Here is a 16652-nt window from a genome sequence, read left to right as displayed (position 1 = left end):
TAGACTCCCTTGTTCCTCCATTTGTGGCTTTGCCAACATGCGCAGCTTTCTGGCATATTCCACCTGTTTCTTGACAAGACCAAGTGAACTTCTATGCACGCAAATCGCTAACTTGCCCGGAATTAAAATGGCGATCACGCCTCCTTGTCGGCACACGGCTCAGTGCTACTGCGCTCTCTAGTTCTTATATACAGCTCCATGCCCTGGACTGATTTTAGGCCATTTGATAAAAAGCCTATTCTCATCTTGAACACATATCTACTTGTAGATGCACAAATAGTGGGTTGGATTTGGCAATATAGCACAGAATTTTTGATAATGGGGCAAGGAGAGATATCTAGGTTATGATATCTTACCCACCCCCATCATGGATGGGTATTCTCAATAGAATATAATGAGAGTTGATATTAGATACCTTCATCAGCAGGGTATGCTCAAATAGGGGTCAGATACACAAGGCTGGAGCTTTTAGTTGACCAAGTCAGCAGCTAGCCCCAAGTTTATTATAAAAAAAAAAAAAAAAAAAAAACACACACACACACTCAGTTAGTTACCTCCTAGTAGGACTAAAATACACATAATTTGGTAAAGTAATCAGTAATATAGTTTGAAGGTTGCTACATCATTGTTTAATAATGTCAAGATTATGTTGGGTGAATTTTGTGATATATTGTACAGAATTCTTGATCAATGCACATTTTATTTATATTTAAATTACAAACATAATATTACAGGTGAAAACTAATAGAATGAGCTTAAAATGTTATTTAAGAGGAAAAAGAGGACTGAAGAAGCTGAAAATGAAATCACAATAAGTTCCGACTGTTCAGGCTGCAGCTAAGACAAATGGCCTGTGCCTCATTTTAATTATGTGACAATCGTCAATAATGCGCTGGCAATGTCAATGTGAGTAACTAACCCTAACCATCCCCAGTATAATGCCGTTTTCACAGGGAGGAGACAGAAATTCAGCTGTTTTTGATGAAAACCTACTCCTGGCTAGGTTAGTTACCATAGTAAGTGACACTGATTTTAAAATGCATACCTTTCTGAAACTGGTTTGAATTACTCCCCTTTACCAAGTTTGATTAATTCTGAAACCGAAAATGTAAGAGGTCTCCTCATTTTAGGGTTAACAGTCAGAAATTTGACTAAACCTGCCTTCTGAAACAGGCTCTAAACCACAGAGTCGTGTACTCCGGCTGTATACAAACACAAAAGGACTGTTCTGCACCCATCAGAACGTAGTCTGTCCACTGATCAGCAAAAACAGTCAAGTGTTTCAAAGAAACAAAGACGTTTTCTAAAGCTTGTAGAAAACCGATTTTCAGGAAGTAATAAGGATGATTAATGCTTTTTCCTCTTCCCCCACACAGTCTTGTGTGAGTAGAGGTGCTGCTTTTGCATTCCTGCACACTGTCAACTAAATTTTATTTTTTTCCAAGTTCTTACTAACATTTTGCCCCTTTTAGTAACAGGACTCTACTTTCGAGGCCTTCCCTCACAGATCTAATAAACAATTCACCTCCTTCCCAAATAAGCAACTCTCACATCTTGCTGAGTTTTACAGCACAATGGGCCAATTTACAGCTTTATTATTAGGGATTGGACCGATCCGATACAGACGTAATTCACGTATCGTAAAATACCTATCCAACCCGCGACATTTTCCGATATCGGAGAAGAGCCACTGCGAATCCTCAACTGCTGTTTGGTCTCTGCTTGTTTACTACCGAGCGGGAGGAGGAGTTTTCTGAAGCCGATGTTGCCAACCAAATGGTCCCCTTTATAAATTAAAAAAAAAAAAAAAAAAAAAAAAAAAAAAAGACCCCCGATGACGAGGTTCACGGATTAAAACCTCGTTTCTGCTTCAAACTGCACTCCAGTCATCTATCTCAGTGACCGATATCTGAAGCTTTTGTACAACAATCATTTCCACATAAATTCAGCATTATTTCATCATAAAAGGCGGCAGAAGCAATCAGAGCTCTGCGGTTAAAGGAGCTGCTAGCTGATGCGTTCACTCCGTTTCAAAGAGTCAGGGAATTTTGTCAAGTTTCTGCTTAAAATGGTTTAATTTCTGCTTACAACTAACTTTAAAATGATAAAAGAGGTTTTACCTTTATCATCTGATGGTTAATAATCCCATTAATCCATTTGATTGCTTTGGGTGAAGAGAGTCACCCAACAGCATGTCACAGACGTGGTGCTGTGGTCCGAAATGACGCATGCGTAGATGCAAAAGGCGGACCAATTTTTAGGGGTGGACCATTTGGTCTGTGACACCGGGCTGTTTGAGAGAGTACTCTTCTGCAGTGTTCTAGCTACGGTTAGCTGCAAATTTCTGCTCGGCTCTCGGGTTCAAATTGTCTGTTTGTAAAGCACGGATTTTCCGAAAAAAAAATTGTTGCTGAAAATGTGTGCCACTTCACTATGCCGAGGCTGTAAAACACTATGAAAATCCAGCTCAGCGTGCAGCAAACAGAGATTCAGTCCGCTGAAAGGGAAAAAGTCTCCATTAAAATGTGTGAGCGCAGATGATGTTTATTTTACAGTTGAAAGGTTTTGTGTTTCCAAAAAGTTCGAAGTTTGCACACAAAAACCGCTGTTTGACAGGAAGAATAAGGGAGAGAACGAGCGAGACAGAGAGAGAAAGAGCTGTCTTTTCTCTTCAAGTCTATAAAAAAAATTATATATATATATATATATATATATATATATATATATATATTTAATTCTTTCACCAAAACATCAAATCTAGGCTTTCATCTTAGATACACCTTCTGGCAAATTGTAGCTCAACTTTCAGGTCTCCTTTTTAAGAAAAGCCTCATAAAAATCAACAATGATTAGACTAATATAAAAAAAAAAAAAAAAAACAGAGCTCTGGTATCGGATCGGAAAAGTATCGTATCGGCAGATATCCAAATTTAGGTATCGGGATCAGATGTGAAAAACTGCGGATGTTCCATTTTTTGGAATCTGCACAGCAAAAAAAGCTTCAATTTTTTTGCACACATGTTATCATTTTGCCAAATCACAACAACAGTTGCCCCAAGGCGCTTTATATTGCAAGGCAAAAGCCATACAATAATCACTGAAAAACCCCAACGGTCAAAACGCCCCCTATGAGCAAGCACTTGGCGACAGTGGGAAGGAAAAACTCCCTTTTAACAGGAAGAAACCTCCAGCAGAACCCGGATCAGGGAGGGGCAGTCTTCTGCTGGGACTGGTTGGGGCTGAGGGGGAGAATCAGGAAAAAGACATGCTGTGGAAGACAGCAAAGATCAATCAATAATGATTAAATGCAGAGTGGTGCATACAGAGCAAAAAGAGAAAGAAACACTCAGTGCATCATGGGAACCCCCCAGCAGTCTAAGTCTATAGCAGCATAACTAAGGGATGGTTCAGGGTCACCTGATCCAGCCCCAACTATAAGCTTTAGCAAAAAGGAAAGTTTTAAGCCTAATCTTAAAAGTAGAGAGGGTGTCTGTCTCCCTGATCTGAATTGGGAGCTGGTTCCACAGGAGAGGAGCCTGAAAGCTGAAGGCTCTGCCTCCCATTCTACTCTTACAAACCCTAGGAACTACAAGTAAGCCTGCAGTCTGAGAGCGAAGCGCTCTATTGGGGTGATATGGTACTAAGAGGTCCCTAAAATAAGATGGGACCTGATTATTCAAAACCTTATAAGTAAGAAGAAGAATTTTAAATTCTATTCTGGAATTAACAGGAAGCCAATGAAGAGAGGCCAATATGGGTGAGATATGCTCTCTCCTTCTAGTCCCCGTCAGTACTCTAGCTGCAGCATTTTGAATTAACTGAAGGCTTTTCAGGGAACTTTTAGGACAACCTGATAATAATGAATTACAATAGTCCAGCCTAGAGGAAATAAATGCATGAATTAGTTTTTCAGCATCACTCTGAGACAAGACCTTTCTAATTTTAGAGATATTGCGCAAATATAAAAAAGCAGTCCTACATATTTGCTTAATATGCTCTACTGGTGGTTGGCTCTCACTGCGGCATTGTATCACTTCCTGTTCTGGAGCACAGTGGTGTTTTGCTGTATCTGTTAGCTGTTTAATCTGCGCAGTTAGATTGATCTAGTTAACTAGATAACGATTTGTTTCACAGTGTAATCTTCACATGCCTTAACTAAAGCACTCCCTCTGCTGAATCACCTCTAAATTATTTACACATTATTCACTTTGTGTGTTTTTAGGAATCCGCTAGCTTAGCGCAGCTACTAGCTCTTAGCCGATTTAGCATGGTGGCTTCTCCTGTCTCTCCTGCACTTTTCTGCTCTGGGTGTGAAATGTTTACTTATTCCTCGGCCTCCTTTAGCAGTAATGGTACTTGTAATGAGTGTAGCTTATTCGTAGCTTTGGAGGCCAGGCTGGGCGAATTGGAGACTCGGCTCCGCACCGTGGAAAATTCTACAGCTAGCCAGGCCCCTGTAGTCAGTGCGGACCAAGGTAGCTTAGCCGCCGTTAGTTCCTTTCTAGCAGATCCCGAGCAGCCGGGAAAGCAGGCCGACTGGGTGACTGTGAGGAGGAAGCGTAGCCCTAAACAGAAGCCCCGTGTACACCGCCAACCCGTTCACATTTCTAACCGTTTTGCCCCACTCGGCGACACACCCACCGAGGATCAAACTCTGGTTATTGGCGACTATGTTTTGAGAAATGTGAAGTTAGCGACACCAGCAACCATAGACAAATGTCTTCCGGGGGCCAGAGCAGGCGACATTGAAGGAAGTTTGAAACTGCTGGCTAAGGCAAAACGTAAATTTGGTAAGATTGTAATTCACGTCGGCAGTAATGACACCCGGTTACGCCAATCGGAGGTCACTAAAATTAACATTGAATCGGTGTGTAACTTTGCAAAAACAATGTCGGACTCTGTAGTTTTCTCTGGGCCCCTCCCCAATCGGACCGGGAGTGACATGTTTAGCCGCATGTTCTCCTTGAATTGCTGGCTGTCTGAGTGGTGTCCAAAAAATGAGGTGGGCTTCATAGATAATTGGCAAAGCTTCTGGGGAAAACCTGGTGTTGTTAGGAGAGACGGCATCCATCCCACTTTGGATGGAGCAGCTCTCATTTCTAGAAATCTGGCCAATTTTCTTAAATCCTCCAAACCGTGACTATCCAGGGTTGGGACCAGGAAGCAGAGTTGTAGTCTTACACACCTCTCTGCAGCTTCTCTCCCCCTGCCATCCCTTCATTACCCCATCCCCGTAGAGACGGTGCCTGCTCCCAGACCACCAATAACCAGTAAAAATCTATTTAAGCATAAAAATTCAAAAAGAAAAAATAATATAGCACCTTCAACTGCACCACAGACTAAAACAGTTAAATGTGGTCTATTAAACATTAGGTCTCTCTTTTCTAAGTCCCTGTTAGTAAATGATATAATAATTGATCAACATATTGATTTATTCTGCCTTACAGAAACCTGGTTACAGCAGGATGAATATGTTAGTTTAAATGAGTCAAACACCCCCGAGTCACACTAACTGCCAGAATGCTCGTAGCACGGGCCGTGGCGGAGGATTAGCAGCAATCTTCCACTCCAGCTTATTAATTAATCAAAAACCCAGACAGAGCTTTAATTCATTTGAAAGCTTGACTCTTAGTCTTGTCCATCCAAATTGGAAGTCCCAAAAACCAGTTTTATTTGTTATTATCTATCGTCCACCTGGTTGTTACTGTGAGTTTCTCTGTGAATTTTCAGACCTTTTGTCTGACTTAGTGCTTAGCTCAGATAAGATAATTATAGTGGGCGATTTTAACATCCACACAGATGCTGAGAATGACAGCCTCAACACTGCATTTAATCTATTAGACTCAATTGGCTTTGCTCAAAATGTAAATGAGTCCACCCACCACTTTAATCATATCTTAGATCTTGTTCTGACTTATGGTATGGAAATTGAAGACTTAACAGTATTCCCTAAAAACTCCCTTCTGTCTGATCATTTCTTAATAACATTTACTCTGATGGACTACCCAGCAGTGGGGAATAAGTTTCATTACACTAGAGGTCTTTCAGAAAGCACAGTAACTAGGTTTAAGGATATGATTCCTTCTTTGTTATGTTCTCCAATGCCATATACCAACACAGTGCAGAGTAGCTACCTAAACTCTGTAAGTGAGATAGAGTATCTCGTCAATAGTTTTACATCCTCACTGAAGACAACTTTGGATGCTGTAGCTCCTCTGAAAAAGAGAGCTTTAAATCAGAAGTGCCTGACTCCGTGGTATAACTCAAACTCGCAGCTTAAAGCAGATAACCCGTAAGTTGGAGAGGAAATGGCGTCTCACTAATTTAGAAGATCTTCACTTAGCCTGGAAAAAGAGTTTGTTGCTCTATAAAAAAAAAGCCCTCCGTAAAGCTAGGACATCTTACTACTCATCACTAATTGAAGAACATAAGAACAACCCCAGGTTTCTTTTCAGCACTGTAGCAAGGCTGACAAAGATTCAGAGCTCTATTGAGCCGAGTATTCCTTTAACTTTAACTAGTAATGAATTCATGACTTTCTTTGCTAATAAAATTTTAACTATTAGAGTAAAAATTACTCATAACCATCCCAAAGACGTATCGTTATCTTTGGCTGCTTTCAGTGATGCCGGTATTTGGTTAGACTCTTTCTCTCTGATTGTTCTGTCAGAGTTATTTTCATTAGTTACTTCCTCCAAACCATCAACATGTCTATTTGACCCCATTCCTACCAGGCTGCTCAAGGAAGCCCTACCATTAATTAATGCTTCGATCTTAAATATGATCAATCTATCTTTATTAGTTGGCTATGTACCACAGGCTTTTAAGGTGGCAGTAATTAAACCATTACTTAAAAAGCCATCACTTGACCCAGCTATCTTAGCTAATTATAGGCCAATCTCCAACCTTCCTTTTCTCTCAAAAATTCTTGAAAGGGTAGTTGTAAAACAGCTAACTGATCATCTGCAGAGAAATGGTCTATTTGAAGAGTTTCAGTCAGGTTTTAGAATTCATCATAGTACAGAAACAGCATTAGTGAAGGTTACAAATAATCTTATGGCCTCAGACAGTGGACTCATCTCTGTGCTTGTTCTGTTAGACCTCAGTGCTGCTTTTGATACTGTTGACCATAAAATTTTATTACAAAGATTAGAGCATGCTATAGGTATTAAAGGCACTGTGCTGCGGTGGTTTGAATCATATTTATCTAATAGATCACAATTTGTTCATGTAAATGGGGAATCTTCTTCACAGACTAAGGTTAATTATGGAGTTCCACAAGGTTCTGTGCTAGGACCAATTTCATTCACTTTATACATGTTTCCCTTAGGCAGTATTATTAGACGGCATTGCTTAAATTTTCATTGTTACGCAGATGATACCCAGCTTTATCTATCCATGAAGCCAGAGGACACACAGCAATTAGCTAAACTGCTGGATTGTCTTACAGACATAAAGACATGGATGGCCTCTAATTTCCTGCTGTTAAACTCAGATAAAACTGAAGTTATTGTACTTGGCCCCACAAATCTTAGAAACATGGTGTCTAACCAGATCCTTACTCTGGATGGCATTACCCTGACCTCTAGTAATACTGTGAGAAATCTTGGAGTCATTTTTGATCAGGATGTGTCATTCAATGCGCATATTAAACAAATATGTAGGACTGCTTTTTTGCATTTGCACAATATCTCTAAAATTAGAAAGGTCTTGTCTCAGAGTGATGCTGAAAAACTAATTAATGCATTTATTTCCTCTAGGCTGGACTATTGTAATTCATTATTATCAGGTTGTCCTAAAAGTTCCCTGAAAAGTCTTCAGTTAATTCAAAATGCTGCAGCTAGAGTGCTAACAGGGACTAGAAGGAGAGAGCATATCTCACCCATATTGGCCTCTCTTCATTGGCTTCCTGTTAATTCTAGAATAGAATTTAAAATTCTTCTTCTTACTTATAAGGTTTTGAATAATCAGGTCCCATCTTATCTTAGGGACCTCATAGTACCATATCACCCCAATAGAGCACTTTGCTCTCAGAGTGCAGGCTTACTTGTAGTTCCTAGGGTTTGTAAGAGTAGAATGGGAGGCAGAGCCTTCAGCTTTCAGGCTCCTCTCCTGTGGAACCAGCTCCCAATTCAGATAAGGGAGACAGACACCCTCTCTACTTTTAAGATTAGGCTTAAAACTTTCCTTTTTGCTAAAGCTTATAGTTAGGGCTGGATCAGGTGACCCTGAACCATCCCTTAGTTATGCTTCTATAGACTTAGACTGCTGGGGGGTTCCCATGATGCACTGAGTGTTTCTTTCTTTTTGCTCTGTATGCACCACTCTGCATTTAATCATTAGTGATTGACCTCTGCTCCCCTCCACAGCATGTCTTTTTCCTGGTTCTCTCCCTCAGCCAAAACCAGTCCCAGCAGAAGACTGCCCCTCCCTGAGCCTGGTTCTGCTGGAGGTTTCTTCCTGTTAAAAAGGGAGTTTTTCCCTTCCCACTGTTGCCAAGTGTTTGCTCACAGGGGGTCGTTTTGACCATTGGGGTTTTTCCGTAATTATTGTATGGCCTTGCCTTACAATATAAGGCGCCTTGGGGCAACTGTTTGTTGTGATTTGGCGCTATATAAATAAAATTGATTTGATTAATATGCGCATTGAAGGACATATCCTGATCAAAAATGACTCCAAGATTTCTCACAGTATTACTAGAGGTCAGGGTAATGCCATCCAGAGTAAGGATCTGGTTAGACACCATGTTTCTAAGATTTGTGCGGCCAAGTACAATAACTTCAGTTTTATCTGAATTTAAAAGCAGGAAGTTAGAAGTCATCCATGTCTTTATGTCTGTAAGACATTCCTGCAGTTCAACAGGACACCGTTCGGATAATTAATATGGCTTTCAGGGACGATTTTATGGGGATTATACAGATTAAGGAGTGTTACTGCCGCTTTAAGGATGGCCCTCAACTGCTGAGAGCGCGGCGCGCTCCCAGCGCCGATCGACAGGCTCAAACCCCGCTGAAACAACCAGATCATTTCCAACGTGAAGGCTTTGTTGATCCGGTACCTCGTCTGACTTTCACAAAAAGGCAGAAGTCGTGGACATCAGCACTTTTTCGGCACATTCCACTGTTAGGAGTTTTTCATGGAAAGAAAAGCGGAGGGACGCGCCACAGAGCCGTTCATTACGCGGGACAAAACCACCTCCGTGTTGTTCTCACAGGACGGCTTTCAGATGAATTCCGGTTGCTTTTCAATCGTGTGATTATCCGATTGTGATTGTGCATGAGCTGGACATGCTCCAACATGTCCTGGAAGGCTTCATCACGGCGTTGCTTTGCGCCATGCGGCTCCACCGCGACGCGTGGTGGAGCCGCTCCTCTTTCCATGACAAAGACTCCTGTAACAGTGGAATGTGCCGTTCATTTCTAAACTGGACGCTGTCTTGATCCGGTATGTCGTCTGACTAGCACAGGAATTGTGAAAAGACATGGACATCAGCACTTTTTCAGCACATTAAGACAGACGTGCGGAGGAGTTCCGCGCGTCGCGGTGGAGCCGCATGGCGCAAAGCAACGCCGTGATGAAGCCTTCCAGGACATGTTGGAGCATGTCCAGCTCATGCACAATCGGATAATCACACGACTGAAAAGCAACCGGAATACATCTGAAATCCACCTGAAAGCCATCCTGTGAGACCAACACGGAGGTGGTTTTGTCCTGCGTAATGAACAGCTCCGTGGCGCGTCCCTCCGCTTTTCTTTCCATGAAAAAAAAAAAAACTCCTCTAACAGTGGAATGTGCCGAAAAAGTGCTGATGTCCACGACTGCCTTTTTTGTGAAAGTCAGACGAGGTCCCGGATCAACAAAGCCTTCACGTTGGAAGTGATCTGGTTGTTTCAGCGGGGTCTGAGCATGTCGATCGGCGCTGGGAGCGCGCCGCGCTCTCAGCAGTTGTGGGCCGTCCTTAAAGCGGCAGTAACACTCCTTAATCTGTATAATCCCCATAAAATCGTCCCTGAAAGCCATATTAATTTTCCGAACGGTGTCCACCTGGAGGCATCTCACAGTTTCTGGAAAAAAACTGATGCAGCAAAGCTCCAAATCGTTCAGACATTTATTCGCAATAAAAAAAATGACGAGGGTGGACCAGTGCTCATACAAAGCCTGCTCACAGGCGAATGACGCAACCGACAGGCATGAAAAAAACTCACGCATGCGCACGAAGATTCAAGCTTGTCTGATGCAATCACACGTGATTCAAATCCATATGGTTTTTGAAAAAAAAAAAAAAATAAAAAAGGTCAGATACTTTTCTAACAGACCTCGTACTTTAAAAAGGACAGTCAGCCAGAGAGTGCCCAAAAGAAGGACGGCAGCAGTTATTTCTCTATGAAATGGTTAACATGCACTATGACTAGTGCTGCACGATATTGCAGGAGAAAAACAATTAATCGAATGTCTGTATTTGGAAAGAATGACTCATTGTAGAAGATTAATTAATTAATCTACTGTGTGGTGTACAGTTTCCTGCCAAGCACAGAAGGCATCAGCGTGGGATAGCAAGAAGAGTTTGCATGTCTGAGAATAAGGGTCAAGGGTTATAAATTTCAAGATTTTCTCTAGGAAATGCCCCTGGACCCTCCTACAATACTCATTGCACGGCTATGCCACACCAAGTTCCACCCTATGCTGTGAGAAAAAAAAAAAAAAAAAAAATCCTGGTGAGAACCCTGTAGTTATCTACAGAACTGCAGAGTTTCATCATGAAATATTGATACTGAAATTTGTAACCAAGAAATTCATGTGTGGCAAATCTTTCCCATTATTTCTAATGATCATGATAGTGTGCAGGCTGTCCTCAAGGTGGCGCTGTCAGATGAAGGTCAAAAAGAGATGTCTACAATGTGGTGCACTCATGCATGAGAGGCCATTGTTCTCTAGCTCTTCTTTTGTACAATCTTAAAAGGTGCACTTACTGAGTTTTTACAGTTTGTTCAATAAATCATTACAGAATCTTCTGAAACACTAACTAGTTAATTTTCTCTGTAAATCAGGATTTCAAATACCACTTGCATGTCTGAACTGTATCTGTACATACAGGCTGCACTATGCCACTTAGAATGTCTGTTATCAATTTTTGTCTTTTACATTGTTTTGTGGCCATAATGGTAAAGACCGCCTTGATAATGATATCTTGTATAATATAAATTTAGTCATGTACTTCCCTAGAAACTTGCTCAAGAGATATTGTATGAACCAATTAGCACCAGAGCTAGACAAAGATTGCATTCAAAAAGCAATAGAAACCTTTCCCAAAAACATGTTACCAAATTTATTTATTTATAATAAAGATCTAGCTATGCTGCTTGAATATGAACATCTACGGCTGTATATCATTTCTCAAAATGTGGTATGATACACTGGATGTGAAGTGTTTTTATTCTTGTATTCTTTTATGGTCGTCTTTCTTTTATGGTCGTTTTTTTTATTGTGTTTTAAATTTTTTTAATTGTTTTTGTGTGAAGCGCCTTGAGACGATTTTATCGTGAATTGGCGCTATATAAATTAATAAATTTGAATGTCCAATACTCAAAAATACTAACCCCAAGAGCCTTAATCAATTTCATATTTCTCGATTACTAACTAATGGGATTTTAAAGCTAGAACCTCAAACAGACCCAGTTACTCCCTTGCTTAAATAAATAAATTTTAAAAAAAAGCACTTCATGTAGAAAAGTTAAACACTTTATAGCCTCAGTTCCACTTACTGCAGAATTGTTGTAAATTCCAAATCATCTTGTGCTCCACTGTACAATGATAAAGGAATTCTAAAACTGAGGCCCACAGCAATACTGGTTAAACATTTTAGCTGTTAAAAATTGTATTATTAGTAGGAGGGGGGAAAAGTGTGTGTATACACACACAGTTAATGGCATACCTTTGTGAAAATATCCCATTTAGACAATTTAGATCCTACCAGTGCATATTGTCTGTGGCCTTTTTTTTTTTTTTTTTTTTTTTTTGTGACTGCAGCATACATTTCTGTATCCAGCTTTTCGGCTTCTCTCACAGCCGAACTACAAAGGCCTCTTTCAGCATCCGCTGCCCACGACAAACACCACAACTGCCAAGATCACACAAAGACACCATGTCTTCTGCAACCCACAGTGTTAAGATGTGAGCCACAAACAGAAGAAATTATTCTCATAAAGGACATTTGTTGCTACTTAAATGATTTCACAACACTGCTCATTAGAAGTGTCCAGCAGCAGGCTGAGCTGAGAAGGTGACAGATGAGGAAACAGATTTAGAGAGCCAGAGGTTCTGAGCACGAGACCCTGCTGGGGTGACTGTGTGTCCAGTGCTGAATCAGCTGCATGTTACGTAATCTCACACACAAACGTGCGTTTAAAGAGCAGAGAGGCAGGGTACTGGGATATCCCTTCAAAAAGAACTTTCAAGAAAAGGAAACGGCCAAAAGTGATGTTCCAGTTAAAAGGTTTGCCACCACTGAACGGATGGTCGACTCAAGTTTGACATTTTAAAATCAGGAAATGTTCAAACCCCGTCCTCCCTCAAAGCATCACGAGATCCACAAGAAGAATCCAAAAGGGACAACAAGTCAAGACAAAAGTGCATTAAGTAGATGTGTTGGATAGTGATGCACCCATGCACAATTTTGCACTTCCAATCTGGATATCTGCCGATATAGATACTTTCACGATCAGATACCAGAGCTCTGTTTACTTTAACATTATGGTTATCATTATATGAGGATTTCCTTAAAAAGGAGACCTGAAAGTTAAGCTACAATTTGCCAGAAGGTGTCTAAGATGAAAGCCTAGATTTGATATTTTGGTGAAAGAATTAAGTACTTTTTAATTTGTAGAGCCAGCTGCATGCTGGCCTGGCGTTTTACAGCCTTGGGACAGTGAAGCGGCTAAGTTTTTAGCACAAATTTTCAGCAACAATTCAGTTCATTTTTCAGAAAATCCGTGCCTGACGAACAGACAGTTTGAACCCAAGACCCAGGCAGCTAGAACACTGTGGAAGAGAGCTCCCTCAAACAGCTCAGCTTCAGAAACAAGCAGAGAGCAAACAACAGCAGTTGAGAGGATTCACAGTATCAGAAACTGTTGCGGGTTGGATCGGTATTTTGCGATATGTTTATAACATCTGTATCGGAACCAAATACCGATCTGGGATCAGATCAATCCGTTTTTGCAGATCTGGCACATGTTTTGCAATTTATGCCCTTCCTGAGGCAGTTCAACATGGAGAAACATGTGCAACTCCTGGTGTTCCAGCAGCTTCAAGTCAAGTACTAATCAGGACCTACTCTGCTTAAGTTCTGAGATCTGATGGGATCGGGGTGCACAAAGCAACACACAAGTACTTAATTATGGTGTTACTTTCCTCATTCCACTGGATATTTCATCAAGTATTTGGTGACAGTGACCATCATGTTCCTCCCCACACTTGTCATCTTAACGTTAGTCGATGTTAAAGCAAGCGCCTCACCCAGCAAGCATTGGGATATTACATAAGCGCAACAAAAACTGCTTTTACAGTTTATCAGATTAATAAAAGTTCACTAAATTTTAATCAGGTTGTCCGTGTTATATACCCTTTTAGTTTGGAAACCTACAAGATGGTCCTTTGTCCCCACGGCCATGCAGCTGTTCCAACTCCTCACAGAAATGGACTTTTCCACATGAGTCTTCTTCACTCTGCCACCTGTTTGAGAGTTTATAAGCTACTGAATGCCTACACTCTAAAAACTATTACTGTGCTCTACTCATTTTTTTGTTTTTTTGGATGAAATGTTTTTACACTTAAAAATATTGAGCAAATTAAAAAGCTGTGAAATCATTTAAATATACTTGATGATCTTGGTAAACTAAAAATATTAAGTATGAGTCCTTTCCAAATATTCTGATTGAAATTTACCAATCAAATTAAGTATATTTCATAAAATATAGTATTTGTTAAGAAAATGCTAATTTATTTCAGTGAAATAAACTCAAATAATAAATGTAAAGTTAAAATTACAATTAACTTAAATTTTTAGGCATTTCATTTGGTATATCCAATTCAGACAATCAACTCAATGTGTTTCAGAGATTTTATTAAGTCAGCATAGCTGTTTCTTACTGTGATATATAAAAAGCCACTGAATTCCTTTTTAGAGTGTAAAATTTCATTTGCGACAAAGTATCTATTTTTTGTTTTAAAGTCTTGCTTATACAAGCCACTCACTCACGCACTATCCATATTTCTGCTGCACACAGTCCCGCACTATTACAAGTGCAGGGAATTTGATTAATGGCAAACATTTAATAAAGCATTTTACAAATTAAAAGAGCATATAGTTTATTAAAAGCTTCAACATTTTAAAAATGAATCACACCACTGACTCAAAAGAAAACCAGCACTCAGAATAATATCTGCTGCTACATAAATGCCTTAATAAACTCACTTTTATGTGATCTTTATGGGTATAATATTACCCTCAATGCACACTGAAAATATTCTTTCAATGTAGCATAAAAAGAAGTTCTGGCTGTTAGAATGGTTAAGAAAAGGCGTAACATAACTAACAAAAATAAGTTTTGTTTTGTAAAAGCTGGTGATTTTCTACAGGCTGATATGAGGTCGTATTCGGGTCATGGCCAAAAGATTGAGGGTACAAGCAGCTGAGAAGGGTGGCTGGTGTCTCCCTTAGAGATAAGGTGAGAAGCTCGGCCATTCACGAGGAGTTCTGAGTAGAGCCGCTGCTCCTTCACATTGAAAGGAGCCGGCTGAGGTGGTTCGGGCATCTGGTAAGGATGCCCCCTGGGCACCTCCCTAGGGAAGTGTTCCAGGCACGCCCAGCTGGGAGCAGACGCCGGGGAGGACTAGATCACACTGGCCTGGGAACACCTCAGTATCCCCCATCAGAGGTGGTTCATGTGACCACTTAAAGGGACGTTTGGGGTCCCCTGCTGGAGCTGTTGCCCTCGCGACCAGATCCCAGCTAAGCGGTTGAAGATATATGTATGATATTCTTAGGAAAGACGTGTTGTCAATGCAGTGATGCATAACACTAACAATTTTTTATTACTCAAAAACATTTATTTCAAACTTTAAGAGGCCGGTAACCAGTTCATAATGTACGTCTACCTTTTCCAATGTGCGACTTGTGCCGTATTCACATTATCAGCTGCAGTGACCTGAAAGTGACTTTTTGAACAGTTCGTATTCATGTCTGTCACTGACCTGAATCTAAGCAGACTCGAATCAAATCAGACTGCTCTCAAGAGTCATCACACTGCCACAAATCAGTCAGGGGTCAGAAATACAAGTGAGCCAAATCTGACACAAAAATCAGATTAAACATGTTCACACACACAAATATTAATCTGCGACCCAATCCCAGAAAAATGGTTGAAGATGTATCTGATTGAATTTATTTGTATAAACATATAAATGTATTATTAATAATAAGTCTGTCACATGTAGGCATAAATCAGGAAGAGCTCTTGATTTTTCTACAAAATAAATCATAATGAACAATGTTGCACCCACATATTGTAATATCAACGCATTTAAACTTTCAGATTGTGTTAAATTATTTAACACTACACCTTTGCACTAGCGTCTCCTCCACACACTCCAATGACTCATTCGCATGAGTTTTTGTGACACGAGGGCAATAATGAACTGGCAGACGCTTAAACAAACAGCTCCGTGAAACTACTTTCCAAGTCAAATAAATTAGCATAAAACGTACAAGCCGAACTTCATTTAAAAATGTCACGGTTTAATATAAAGCCGTCTATATTCAACAGACAGACAAAAGCAGTCAAAATTCAAAGAGTTATCCAAATCAAAACAACACAGTAGTTAATTCGGAAAGAAATATGACACCGTTTCAGCTAATTTGCTACTTTTTTGCTTTAAATCCGTTCACGCTGCTCGATGTCAGGAAAGTGCCACCCGGCGAGAGCCAGCGAACGAGGCAGCGCAAAAATCACACGATTTCGAATTAAAGTTCTGAATGACGGTTTACGGCGCGAAAAGTGAATAAAGTTCAGACAGAAAACAAAGTCAGACTTACCAAAGTTTGTTCATACTGCAGTGCCCTCTGGTCTGAGCCGTCTCCTGCCATGGCTCTGCTGCTGTGTCTCTCTCTACACGGCGACTTGCTGAAATGTTCTCGGAGCGACACGAAGACAGTAGCGGCTCTACTGTCTCCCAGCTGCGGTTAAAGCATCGGAATTAACGCCGTTTCTGGATCGCAGCTCACAAGGAGAACTCCAAGCTGAAAATCCGCCCCGGTTGTGTTAAGTTCCTTCATTTTATAGCCTCAAGTATCCAACCTGATACACACTGTGAGGCGGGACTACAAGTTGGAAACGATCCACCCATTTGGAGCCAATGTCAGTCAAACCAGAAGAACTACACGAAAAAAAATCAATTGCAAAGCTTTTGTTATCATTCATTGCAGTAAAAGACTGCTTCAATGCACACAAATGGCTTATTTCTCTTGAATTTGGTTCACAAATGTGTTAAATCAGAGTTTGCCAGCACTTTATGATAATTAGGACAATACATCCACCTGGCAGGTGTTCCTGGTGACCACTCCACCCACATGAGCTGCCTCAAGTTAGGATATT

At 40.5% G+C, this 16652-nt stretch overlaps 1 protein-coding gene across 1 annotated transcript in view; it reads right to left on the bottom strand.

Annotated features, from left to right (window-relative positions):
- clcn2c (chloride channel 2c) overlaps nt 1–16326 on the bottom strand; it is a 382840-nt gene extending 366514 nt beyond the window's left edge. The window contains 1 exon segment of the mRNA XM_034167802.1: nt 16094–16326. Within this exon segment, the coding sequence (XP_034023693.1) occupies nt 16094–16144 (51 nt within the window). The 5' untranslated portion in view covers nt 16145–16326.
- Between the last annotated feature and the right edge of the window lie 326 nt (nt 16327–16652).

The sequence above is a fragment of the Thalassophryne amazonica genome, chromosome 4 (genome assembly GCF_902500255.1).
Source record: "Thalassophryne amazonica chromosome 4, fThaAma1.1, whole genome shotgun sequence".
NCBI classification, from domain to species: Eukaryota; Metazoa; Chordata; class Actinopteri; order Batrachoidiformes; family Batrachoididae; genus Thalassophryne; species Thalassophryne amazonica.
This window is presented reverse-complemented; position numbering and strand designations above follow the sequence as displayed.